At 44.5% G+C, this 11,638-nt stretch overlaps 2 protein-coding genes across 2 annotated transcripts; one reads left to right on the top strand and one right to left on the bottom strand.

Annotated features, from left to right (window-relative positions):
- On the bottom strand, positions 1-6,707 carry si:ch211-212k18.5 (sal-like protein 4). The gene is made up of 3 exons (XM_039821288.1): positions 6,353-6,707; positions 1,306-4,631; positions 1-1,166 (listed from the first exon to the last, which is right to left on the bottom strand). Exons 1-3 carry the CDS (start codon positions 6,426-6,428, stop codon positions 936-938), a joined length of 3,633 nt encoding a protein of 1,210 aa, XP_039677222.1. The 5' UTR covers positions 6,429-6,707; the 3' UTR covers positions 1-935.
- Positions 6,708-8,172: 1,465 nt separating this feature from the next.
- Positions 8,173-11,477, top strand: LOC120572700 (E3 ubiquitin-protein ligase CCNB1IP1). Its single transcript, XM_039822060.1, has 5 exons — positions 8,173-8,246; positions 9,106-9,410; positions 9,548-9,694; positions 10,026-10,200; positions 11,109-11,477. The coding sequence occupies exons 2-5, from the start codon at positions 9,114-9,116 to the stop codon at positions 11,273-11,275; spliced, it is 786 nt and encodes a 261-aa protein (XP_039677994.1). The 5' UTR covers positions 8,173-8,246; positions 9,106-9,113; the 3' UTR covers positions 11,276-11,477.
- Positions 11,478-11,638: the final 161 nt, after the last annotated feature.

Below are 11,638 nucleotides of genomic sequence, written 5' to 3'. Positions count from 1 at the left end.
CATCACATGGAAGGCATGGGAACGTATTTTGTCATTGCTACAAAGAAGAGTTTACAAAGCATACAAATACTAAACTGGGCAAAGCAGGAATGCAGTGAGTGCAGACAGTTTCTGCAGGAGCATAAAACTCTCAAGTGCTTTGAGAGAGGAGAGCAGGGGGAAGAGGGGGGGAAAGGAAAGAAGAGGGAGAATTATAACAAACAGGGCTCATCCTTGTTGGTTTGACCCTTCAAATAGCATCAACAACAAGAAAAAACTTACAATCATCAGTATGAATAAGGTAATGTTACAGCTATAAGTACAGGGAGTGTTCACAAAAGTACTGATAATCTAACACAATCATCGCCATCATTATCATCGTGGTAATCATTAATAACGGGTTTTTTTAAGATGTTTCGGCAGCACAGGACACAGTGCAACTCACAGTGCAACTCAGCACATCAGAAACATGCATTCAGCAGCATGGCATTAAAAAAAGGAAAGAGAATGTAACAATAAAAAGGCATAAAATGTAACCGCAGCTTATATTTACAAACATCGGCCATTACTAATTTGGCCTGTTTTGGTATGGAGTTCATCTTGTAGAATGCTGGATCGTCCCTCTTATTCAAATCAGCTTATACAGTATGTGCTGAAATAGGTGTCAGCAAAGAAAGCGCAAACAATTAATTCTCATTGTGACAATTCTGTGAAGTGTGTAAGATAAGGCCTCACTGTGGTCTTTGAAATACAAAAATACATAGCTAAAGTACTACATTCACAAATCTCTTGCAATGTTACTACAATACAAACTAGATCTATCTGCCTAATACCAAAGGTAAACATGAATTTGAATTAATAACTCTAGAAAACAAATCTCTTTCTATTAAAAAAATACATTCCCTTGTCAGGACCCTTTTTTAAAGACTGACTGCAGCCACTTAACGATACTAACTCTACACAGTAGTGTCCATAGACTCGCCCGCCACACTAGGAACAACACTGATTGGTAGAGGATCTGTGCTGTCATCTTTCTCAGAGGATTTAGCCAATCCTTGCTTTTCCTCCTGCTGTCCCGGCTTCTTATTGGCCGAATGTGAGCTGTGATCCTCCACAATGTCAGTGTCATTGGTTTGAGCCTTGGAGGGGGTATTGGTCAATGCTCCAGGGTGAGTTTTCATATGGCCCTGTTGATGGGAAACACAACACAATAGTAATTTATTCACAAGCCCAGAAGGATGAAATCCTCACTTGACACGAAAATGTATTACTACTTTAATATCTTCAGATTACAACATAAAAATCCACAATATCTTCAACCCTTACCTTAAGTCCACTACGGCTGGCGTATGCCTTTCCACACTGGGAGCAGCTGTAGGGTTTGTCAGGGCGAGGAGGCTGGGTGTTCGGTGCTGGGACAGGGGGCTCTGGGTCCTCTGAAGGCTTTTCTTGCACACTGTAACCCTCCTCCATTGGAGCATCCTTCTCTGGCTCTGGGTCCAACACTGGCAAATGCTCTATGGGTGTGGTGGTCTCACTCTTGACTTTGCTTTGAGCAGCATCTCTCTCTTGTGCCTCCTGTGGTACACTGCCACAGGCCTCTTGTGCTTCAGCGATAGCTTTGGGGCTGGCTGGTGGTGTGAGTGCAGGTGAGGGATTTGCAGCTGGGGGTTTGGGGTTAGAATCAGGACTTGTGGTGGGTTTGTCTGTGGAGCAGGCTTCGTCATTATTAACCCCAGTATGCAGCGTATCATTTTCTACTCCAGGCTTTGAAACACAGAGGGATAGAGGGGTGTCATCTGCCTCTGCGTCTCCATTCACTACAGTTGAATGAGAACTAGGTAAGGGTGCTTTGAAAGGGCTGGTGCTGCCCAGGTCAGCATGTGTCTCCTCCTCAGAGTATATGGAGCCATTCACGGGGCTGCCATCAGCTAGGGTGTTGTCTCCCAGACGCAGGGGGTCCTCGGCTCCCACTGAGGGAGGATTACGGGTCAGGGGTGGGCTAACACTGGGTGTTGAGCTCTCTGATTCCTCTGTCTTCACAGAAGTGGTCTCAACAGCTGTGGATTTCTTAATAGTGGAACCTGAGTTGAGAGCATCAATTGGAGACTTGGAGCTTTTTGTTAAGGCCAGAGGAAGAAGTTGTTGGGCTATAGATGGCATCTGATCATACATGACAGCATTCTCCATTTCTGCTGTGTCTTCAGAAGGCATATCTTCGTCAGGTGGTATTTGTCCTCCTAGGTGCAAGCGGATATGGTGCTGAAGAACCAAGGCATTGGTGAACTTGCGTGGGCATAATGGGCAGGAGTTCAAGGCACGGGAGTTGGCCGGTCTTGCACGGTGAGTTGCCAGGTGGGCTCTGAGGCTGCCCTTAGTGGAGAAGGAACGACCACACAGCTTACAGGGGAATGGCCGCTCTCCCAGATGTGTGGCCTGGTGCAAACGCAGAGCTCTGGGGCAGCTGAGGACACGCAGACACACTCCACACTGATTAGCAGCCTGGGCGGTAGGCAGAGAATGGGTAGTCGTGGTAGTTGTAGTGCCAGAACCTAAGACTCCCTGGCTGGTCATTAGTCCAACAGCATTGGCACTTGGGCTCAGGCCAAGAGCAGCCAACATTTCCCTGCGATAGGCACTGGAGGTGGTGGACAAGTCATGGCCATGTGTGTCCCCATTTGCTTCAGCAGGTGATTGTGAAGAGGCAGAGGAAGAAGAGGCACCTCCCTGTGGCCGCCTTTCAAGTTTCTGTACCAGGCGCTGCAACTTGGAGGTGTCCGAGGTCTGGGTAGAGGTGGTTGGCGAAGATGAAGAGGGGGAGGAAGTTGATGGTTTGGGAAAAGGTGGAAAGGGGAAGGGTAGCTGATGATGCGAAGTAAGGTGGGAGGCGGATGGGTGGCCTGGGGGCCGGAGAAGTGCAAGGTGATGAGGGGATGTACCTCCAGGGAAGAGAATCTTAGGCAGGTGGGCCAGTTGGGAGTATGGGGAGGTTGTATGGAGGGAGGAGTGTGGAGGTGTGTTTTCATCAAATCGCTGCTGCTTCGCTCCTTTGAACTGGCTGCCCATGGCAGAGGAGGAAGACGAGGATGAAGAGGAAGGCAGCCCAGTGCTAGATGCGCTGGCAGCAGCTGCAGCCGAGGCTCTGTTAAGCTGAAGCAGTGAATGGGCTGTGGACAGCAACGCCATGTCCACCGAGGGGGGCAGAGGTAGAGAGGAAGGCGAGGGCCGAGTGGACGCACCAGACAAGAATCCTAATGCCATGTTCTCTGTCATCCCGGGAATACTTCCTTTCACTCCATTAAATGGCTCATCATCATCAGCCCGCCGTTTTCTCCTTCTCTGGATGGGAGCAGGAGCACTCTGTGTTTGCTCTGACAGTGCTGGGGGCAGCAGGGAGAGGGACAGCTCTGGGTTCTGCTCTCTGTGTCGCAGGAAATGGGCTTTGAGGTTCCCCCTGGTTGTAAAACGGCTCAAGCAGACTGGACACTGGTAGGGCCTTTCACCTGTATGTGACCTCAGATGGATCTGGAGTGATGAATCACTGCTTAACACCTTGCCACAAAAACGGCACGCATGTTGAGGACGTCCTGATGAGGAGGCAGAGCCCAGGGAGGAGCTGGGCTGTAGTTCCTGGGAATGGCTGGTGGTAGGAAGGGGAGGGGTGGGGAAACTGATACCATTGCTATGACCAAATGAAGAGGTGTTGGATGATTTCTCATGGAGGTAGCGCGGTGGTAGGCCCAGTGACAAGGACAGAGGGTGTAGGGAGGCAACAGAGGAGCTGATAGTGGATGAAATAGATGAGGAAGAGGTAGAGGAGCATGGAGCTCTGCTGCCCTTGACATGTGAAGCACCTGATTTGGAGACAGATGGCTGGGGGAAGAGGGAAGATGGAAAACCAGTCAAAAGAGATGAGGCTGTGCTTACTGGTGTGGCAGTGGAGGGGTGTGTTGGTGACGAAGATGCTGCTCCTGTGGTCTTCTGGTTGCTGTCTGCACCATTGGCCTGTGTGTTATTATCTTGGCCAAAGACCGCGCCGCCAAGCCTGAGAACGTGCCTACAGATCTCCTCTGTTATCTGCATCTGGTGGATTTGCCTCTGCTGTAAAACCCTCAGCTCCTCTAAGAGTACTGCCAGGGTTGGTGACACCTGGATCTGTCCATGCTGCCCCGGAGAGCTGGAGGCCTGCTGATGACCTGGACTGGAGCTGTCACGGTGAGGCGGCACACACTGAGAAGAGGAAGAGGAGGAGGAAGAGAAGGAGGTAGTAGTGGTGGCTGAGCTGCCTATCGGTGGGGAGGTCATGATGGAGTGAGAATTTCCTTGGTGGGACAGGCTGTGGGAACCTGAGGTTTGACCCAGGGGAGGAGGTGAGTGAGTCTGGGATGACAGCGAGGGGTGAGGAAAGTCTGGGGAGAGCGAAGAGTGGGTGTTTGGGAGGGAGATGGTAAAGGGGGCGATGTGGCTGGGCCAGTGGGGAGGAGGCGAGCTCTCGCTGGGCAAGGAGGGCGCGTGGAGCCCACCAGGGGATGGGCGAGGGGCCAGAGGTGGCTGGCAGTCTTGGAGAGAATTGGGGGATGATGAGGAGGACCCTGATGAGGTCACTTCTGAGCCAAGAGATGTGGATGGTGACTTCATACCCAGGTGATCATCTGAGGATTGATAGAAAAAAAGAGATTTTGTTTTAAACTTAAAATTTAAATTCTGTTTCTTTACAGGGGCATTATTATACAATACCCAGTGTCCAATTTCAGACCAGGTATGTAAATTAATTAAAACGTTCTACTTTGGTTACGGTCTATTTATTTCATTGGTTCCACTTATTGTTTACAAGTTAAGTTTGCAAATTTGTGTGCATACCAAAAGATTTTGTTCCAACTTCAAAAGAAATGCCTGCTAGGAAATGGCCTTGAACAAGAAAATAAACAAGTGCAAGAAACTCTGCAGTCCATGAGTCTTTGTAATGTCTTGTCTCAATCTGTGCTCTCCGGAGCAAAACTCCTCAAACATCTTGCACACACAAAAAAGCTTACAGACCACCTTGCTGCTATGGCAACACATTTTAGAGGACAATGGGCATCACCAAGACAACCCATAACCCCTCTTAACCCACCCCCTCCCTACAGCAGTTACGTCTTTCATCTCCCTATTCACCCTTCCCCCCCCTTACGTCACATTGGAGGTCAAGGGTCAGGCCAAGCTAAGGGTTCTGGGCACTGTCCAGACACTCTGATTGGTCAACTAATCTGACCTCTCCTGCTCAGGGGTCAAATTCTTTCAGAATCTTGAGCACAGAGTGAGAAAGAGTAAAAAGAAAAAAGAAGGGGGGAGGGTAACAACAATGGAGAGACAAACTAACTATTCCCTCCTGGAGTGATATAGTGATGGAATGAAAGACTGTACCTCAGTGAAATCCCTTCCCTGTGACTTATAAACAAACCTGAACCTGCAGGAAACACAAAAATATCTCCCAGGCTAAACGTCTTTTCTGGAAGTTTACCTGCAGAGTCTTTAGTGTGTGCACTTGAAGGTATAACCCATTGCAACACAGAACAAGTGCAATTGCAATCTCTGTCCTCTGAATCTTTTTTTGTTCCATCTATCTGAGTCCCCCCACCCCCCAACTGTGTAGGAGTATACAGTCAATAGGGCTGGGGGATGAGAAAGGGGGAGAAAGAAAGGGGAGGGAAGTATTGAGAAGATGGAAAATGGGGGAAGAGGGGTGTATAAAAGAGAAAGGCATGGAAGAAGAGCAAAAGAAGAAGAGAAGAGTGGAAGATTAATCTTTACCAAAAACTCTGCCTTCCCTTCCCCCTACCCATCTTATTGTTAACAAATAAGAGAGCGCTCTATTCTAATCAAAGACCTCCAACAGTCAGCGCTGAGCAGCCTGTTGGTTTCCTAGAGGACAAACAGCACATGGAAATGGCCACAGATGTATGTTAGTTAATCCTACTCTATTCATTTCACAGGGACACGTTTATTGGCCCCGACCAAAGTGCCTAAGGCCTCCATTTAGTGGGGCCCATTACAGTGAATGACTGAGCAGGAGGGGTTACTTTAGTTGACAAACTTAGATCTTAAACTTTTTAGTCTGTTAATTCAAGTGCGTTTGTTAAAATGTGGCCATGCATGAATAAACATGTATAAATTACCGCTATCAACAAGAAACCACACAATAAATATAGGCTACACAATTCATGTAGGCCTGCGTCTAAACCCAAAATTTTGCTTTTGTTAAGTTCTCTAAGGATTTTAAGAGTTGAGTGAATTCCGCATGCAGTGATGAGGACCATTAAGGTGCAGGATGGTTGCACTCTTTCAAGAAACTAAAGACAAAAACTCATTCACACTCGTAAATATGTTTACTCACCCTGAGATAGCAGCCTTGGGCCCCCCGGATCCGCGTTAACTAAATGCTGGGGTCGCTTCTGCTTCCGGCGTGACATGATTCACTGCGACTCAGACAGAGAGGGGGGCATCAGTCGGTTGAATGGCAGTAGGCACGTTTTTGCGCACTTGGAAGCGCTCCTGAAACCATCCGAGCATCTAAAGTTCAAAAGTCGCCCACATCCCGCAAGTCCCGGGATAAAAATTTAAAAAATGTGTTAAATCATTTCTAAATGTAGAAAGAGTTTCTTTTTATGTAAGAAAGTGAAAAAAACAGCACATAGGTGTTTGGAAATCCGCAGGTCTGCACTGTGTCATATGAAGCTGCCGTGAGTGCGTGTGTGTGGCTGTTTTCTAAAGTCTCTTCTCCCCCAAAAACTTGTCCAATTTGTGCCCCTCCTCTCCCACTGCTGCCCCGCTGCATGCACATACAGGGAAACACACACACACACACACACACACACACACACACACACAGAACCACTCCTTGTTCTTCAATGATATTTGCATTTCAATGGCGTGTAACACACAGCCTCCCTGGTTCTCTTTTTCTTTCTCCCCAGCTTTATTTTTCTTTACACACTCACGCAGCAGCTATAAACTTTAAATAAAACATGACAATTAGGTGCCAAAGCTGTTGGATGGCTTAAAAACAAATAAAAATGGGAGTTAGAATCGGCTATTTTGCTTAACATAAATGTTCATTCAATGTTCAATCATCCCTAGAAGAGAATACAATCATCATGGTCAAGTTAGGATGCAATAACATGTCTAAAAGAAATGTAACAGGTGACTCATCCATCAGGTGACATCGGTTTAGGATCTCCAGGTGTAGGCTACTGTAGCTAACCTACTCTCTAATTATCAACACGGTGGATAAATATTGAAATCATAGACACATTAATTGACTTGCAGGTGGTTTTCATCAGTCATAAATCCGTCTGATGTTATTGTACCGGATGAGGAGTAAACAGGCGATATTTCTGCCCTTTGATATCCATAGGGCCAATTATCAACAACAATGCACTGGAGTTGTGTGCAAGTGGGGCCACACAGCCATTCCACATGCATCTATTTCGTATGTTATCACCAAGCGTATAATACCCCCCCTCCCACCCCCCCAAAAAAGCATCTTACACTGGAGCTCTATTTAAAAGGCAGAGAATAGATGGGAATCTTTGACAATGGCGTGCTGGACACAGTTGAGTGAGCATCTCCCCTCTCTCACTATGAACCCCCGGATCCGCTGCTGCACAGCACAATGCCCCTCTTTCACCCCCCGCCTTTACTCCTGTACCACGTGGAGAAATGGATAAAAGAGAGAGAGAGAAAATAGTGGGAGGAGGTGGTGGTGGAGGAGGGGGGGCATATTTAAGTAGGTGTCTCACATTATACATATAGCCTAGGCCTATCCTCCACTCAGAGGCAGTGTATAAAACAGGGCATTATTTGATTTTGAGGGATTAGAACTGCCATGTTTATCTACATTTGGACTGCTCATTAAAGTGTCTCACTTCATCCAGTAGATTCATCACCTGCGAAATGAACAGAAAATGTATGGAGCAAGAAGAAAAAGTCAGGTTGCTTTAGGTCATTGAGTAGTGGAAGAAGTTCCCAGATTATTTAAGTAGAGATACCACATTATAAAATGAATTCAGCATAATGCATAAAACTAAAACAAACGATATATGTTCTATCTTTGTCCTAAATATGTGTCAAATGTAGTATTTTATTTTTGTAGATTAATTTTTAAATAATCTAAAGTAGGTTATGTTTTCAGATGTTACCCTTGAGACCTGCAATCAACCAATCAGATTACAGTATTAATTTAGCGTCACCTGACGATCCGAGTGAAGAGCTAACGTTGCCGTTAACTGGTAGGTTGGTGTCTCCTGAAATTAACTTAAATATCCAGTTAAAGTATCCATTTAAGTTTAACAGAAAATATAACGCGAGTCAGTCAGCATAGTTTTATTTTTAATAGAAGCCGTTGAACAGAAAGCGGACATAACAATTTAGCCTGGGAGCTCATCACTTTAACATTACCCGCTAACCTGCTAATGCTAACATCGAATGGCAGCATATATCTATGGAATGGCAGTTGCTAGCTAGCTAGCAACGTTTAGGTTACGTAGCTAGATAGCTAGCTAGCTATGTAACCTAAACGTTGCTAAGCTAACGTTAAATACTTTTTCATACAGCAGTGTTGTTATATTTTGTGTATTTAATATTTCCTTATCAAGTATTTTTGTAATTGATAATTTGATATAGCTAGATAGGTAGTCAAAATTAAAACTGAGCAGAAAGTGTTAAATGATTAAACTCGACTGAAATGCAGAGTTTGCTCAGTATGTTATTCTTTATTTCTCCAATCAAAATTATAGGAAAGGAAAATTCTAGCAATTCATTAAACAGCAAAAGCTATTAGAAATTGTTACCCCACACCTGGTGATTTTTAAGTTCCCAAATTTCACCAAATAGGACCTTGGACTCTTGAAACCTCCTAGAATTTGATGTTCAGGAGCCTGTGATGTGTGGTAATCCCACACACAGGCTTGGCACTGCTAAGAAAATAAATGAAATAATATTTTTTCCCAAATGGATATTTTATTAGCTTTACCTTGATATTTTTATGGTCTTTTAAACTCAAAACATATGTAATTGCTTTATAGAACCTTCAGTTAATGACTTGACTAGCTGATCTCCATTACTAAAATGTTACTGTACTTTCCACAGTCGTGGCCATGGCTCTCTGCGACGACATACTACTATGTAACTTCCCAAAGTGCCGGACTAAGCTGAGCGGCTTCGCCTGGGTCACAGCTTGCTCACATGTTTTCTGTGATCAACATGGGTCCGGTGAGTTCAGCCGCTCCCCCGCCATCTGCCCGGCCTGCTCTTCTGCGTTGTCTGGGAAGCTGGACATTGTGAGGACGGAGCTGTCGCCTTCTGAGGAGTACAAAGCCATGGTGCTGGCAGGCCTGCGACCAGACGTTGTTCTTGACATCAGTGCCCGTGCTCTGGCCTTCTGGAGCTATCAGGTCAAATATCTTTCTGTTTGTATGCATATAACAATAATGTAGCTCTGTATCTGCAAGTCTTGAAATGTCTGCCTGTGTCAGTCTGGTTGTTTTCTTTTTTCCTGTAAAACACCTAGCTTGTTGGTCTTTGTAAACAGGTCCATCAGGAGCATATGTATCAAGAGTACAGTCTGTCACGTGCTGAGGCACAGCTGAAGCAGATGGACAAGGTGCTGACCCAGCAGAACCAGAGCAGAGAACTGGAGCTCAACGGCATAAGGGGGGAAATCACCTCCATGAAGAAAGTAAACCACAATTCTTAAGTACAGATCCATAATGTCACATTGAAATTGACCCCTAAGTTAAAAATAGCCAAAGCATGTCCTCTGACTCTCCAAGAAATGCTGTGCTTACTGTAATGTGTTACACCCAAGATATGATTGTACAACGGGCCTTAGAAGGAAAGTGACAGGAGTAACTCCATGGTGATTTTTTTCCATCTTTCTTGACTGTAGATGATAAAGAAATAAGCATAGAACCCATAACTCTGATTTTAGTTGCCACTTGATTTAGAAAGTTTGAAACCTCTAAGTTCAGAAGACTATATAGAAATATATAAAATCTTGTTTTCTTCAGGTGATGGAGGACTATAAAAGGAAGTACAGCGAGGTGTCCGAGAGGCTGATGGAGAGAAACAGGCAGTACCAGAAACTACAGGGGCTGTACGACTCACTGAGGCTGCGCAACATGGTGGTGGGTGTTGGAGACAGAGACGTGCTGCCACAACCAGTACATCACGATTTTAACACCGGTAAGAATAACAGTTTGAACTTAGATTAATGTTAACGTTAAAAGGTACACTATTTAAATAAGAGATGCTTGGTGTTTTTGTGCAGGTGATTAATTGATATTTCACAATGAGAGGGGGATGTAGATTGTAGGAGTTTATCAATGATCAGGCCACAAATTCTGTCCTTCCATATACACTTCTGGAAAGTGTTTAAAATTTGCTCTGGGGAAAATCATGAATAAGAAATATATATATATATATATATATATATATATATATATATAATTTCGCAGTGCACTTGTTTTTTTAAGATAGGGAAAAACCGTTGAACAGTTACTTGCTAACCATGTTTGAAGGTCAGATGTCATGAAAAAGTAGTATTTATGAAAGAGTTAAAATATGAATCTAAATAATTATTTGCCAACAATTTTTATAATCCGTTAATTGTTTAAGTAATTCATTGAGCCAATGCTGGTTAGTGTAAGTTGAGTACGTTTGAATTCTGGACTGTTGCAATGTGAGGACTTCACCTTGGTCTTTACGTTCAGGAATCTTGAGGGCATTTTGATATTTCATAGACTGAATAACAAATCAAACAAATACATAGAATATTTAGGCTACAGATTAAAAATCAGTAGTACAAACTCAGTTGCTTCCAAAATCAATGTTTGGCAGGTAAAGAAATAAACTTGAATGCTTTTATTAAATCAGTTGTCACACTGTGCCCACACTGATTAATGAGAACAGGAAGGAAGCAGAGAGAGAATTATGTTAAATGGCACAAAGGAAGACATAGCTGTAGGGGGTTTGTCAAGAAGTGATCATTAACAATTAAGGACAGTAGGAGTAATGAGCTGATTGTCTATGTGAGGGAATTTTACTCAGTATAACAATAAGAGACATCCGTCAACCCCCTGCGTGTCACACAGGGGTGGCTCGGCAGGGAACTCCCCAGAGAAGCCCCCAGTTCCTCTCCGTGGGCCACGAGGGGGACAGCAGATTCTTCTCCTGCCTGGAGGCTGAAGGAGCCAAGACTTTCTTCCAGTTCAGCTCCCCTGCCAAGGAGAGAGGCCGGCCCTTCATGAAGAAGCACTGAGACAGTAACAGGTTTCATAATCTGACTGTAGCACATTAACTTAAATATATTTATTTATGTATGTTAACAAAGCGTTCTAATGTTTTAGTGTTAATTTAGTTAGCAGGGTTTGCTTTGAGTACATTTTTGAAGTATTTATTGTAATTTATTTTAATTTTAAACTAGGCATGAAAACCAGCTTTTAGTCCTGGTCTCTACCTAAGCATTTGTGTTAAGAAGTACTTGTAATGTAAATACACATAAAATCAGTTTACAAAGAGCACTGCCTTACAGTTTTCTTTTAGTGTGTAGATTGTGTCCACTTTACAGAAAATAGGATAGTTGAAGCTTTGCCTGTTTCTAGTCAAAAACAGACTCATTGAA

This window comes from Perca fluviatilis, chromosome 14 (assembly GCF_010015445.1).
Source record: "Perca fluviatilis chromosome 14, GENO_Pfluv_1.0, whole genome shotgun sequence".
Classification (NCBI taxonomy): domain Eukaryota; kingdom Metazoa; phylum Chordata; class Actinopteri; order Perciformes; family Percidae; genus Perca; species Perca fluviatilis.
Note: the sequence above shows the minus strand (reverse complement) of the source record. Positions and strands in the feature narration are given on the sequence as shown.

Coding starts and splice junctions, on each gene's coding strand:
- si:ch211-212k18.5 (XM_039821288.1), bottom strand. CDS start 6,428: ATGTCACGCCGGAAGCAGAAGCGACCCCAGCATTTAGTTAACGCGGAT. Junction 4,632..6,352: donor CCCAAGGCTGCTATCTCAGG/GTGAGTAAACAT, acceptor ATCAATCCTCAG/ATGATCACCTGGGTATGAAG. Junction 1,167..1,305: donor CCAGCCGTAGTGGACTTAAG/GTAAGGGTTGAA, acceptor TCCCATCAACAG/GGCCATATGAAAACTCACCC.
- LOC120572700 (XM_039822060.1), top strand. CDS start 9,114: ATGGCTCTCTGCGACGACATACTACTATGTAACTTCCCAAAGTGCCGG. Junction 9,695..10,025: donor AAATCACCTCCATGAAGAAA/GTAAACCACAAT, acceptor TGTTTTCTTCAG/GTGATGGAGGACTATAAAAG. Junction 10,201..11,108: donor ACATCACGATTTTAACACCG/GTAAGAATAACA, acceptor CGTGTCACACAG/GGGTGGCTCGGCAGGGAACT.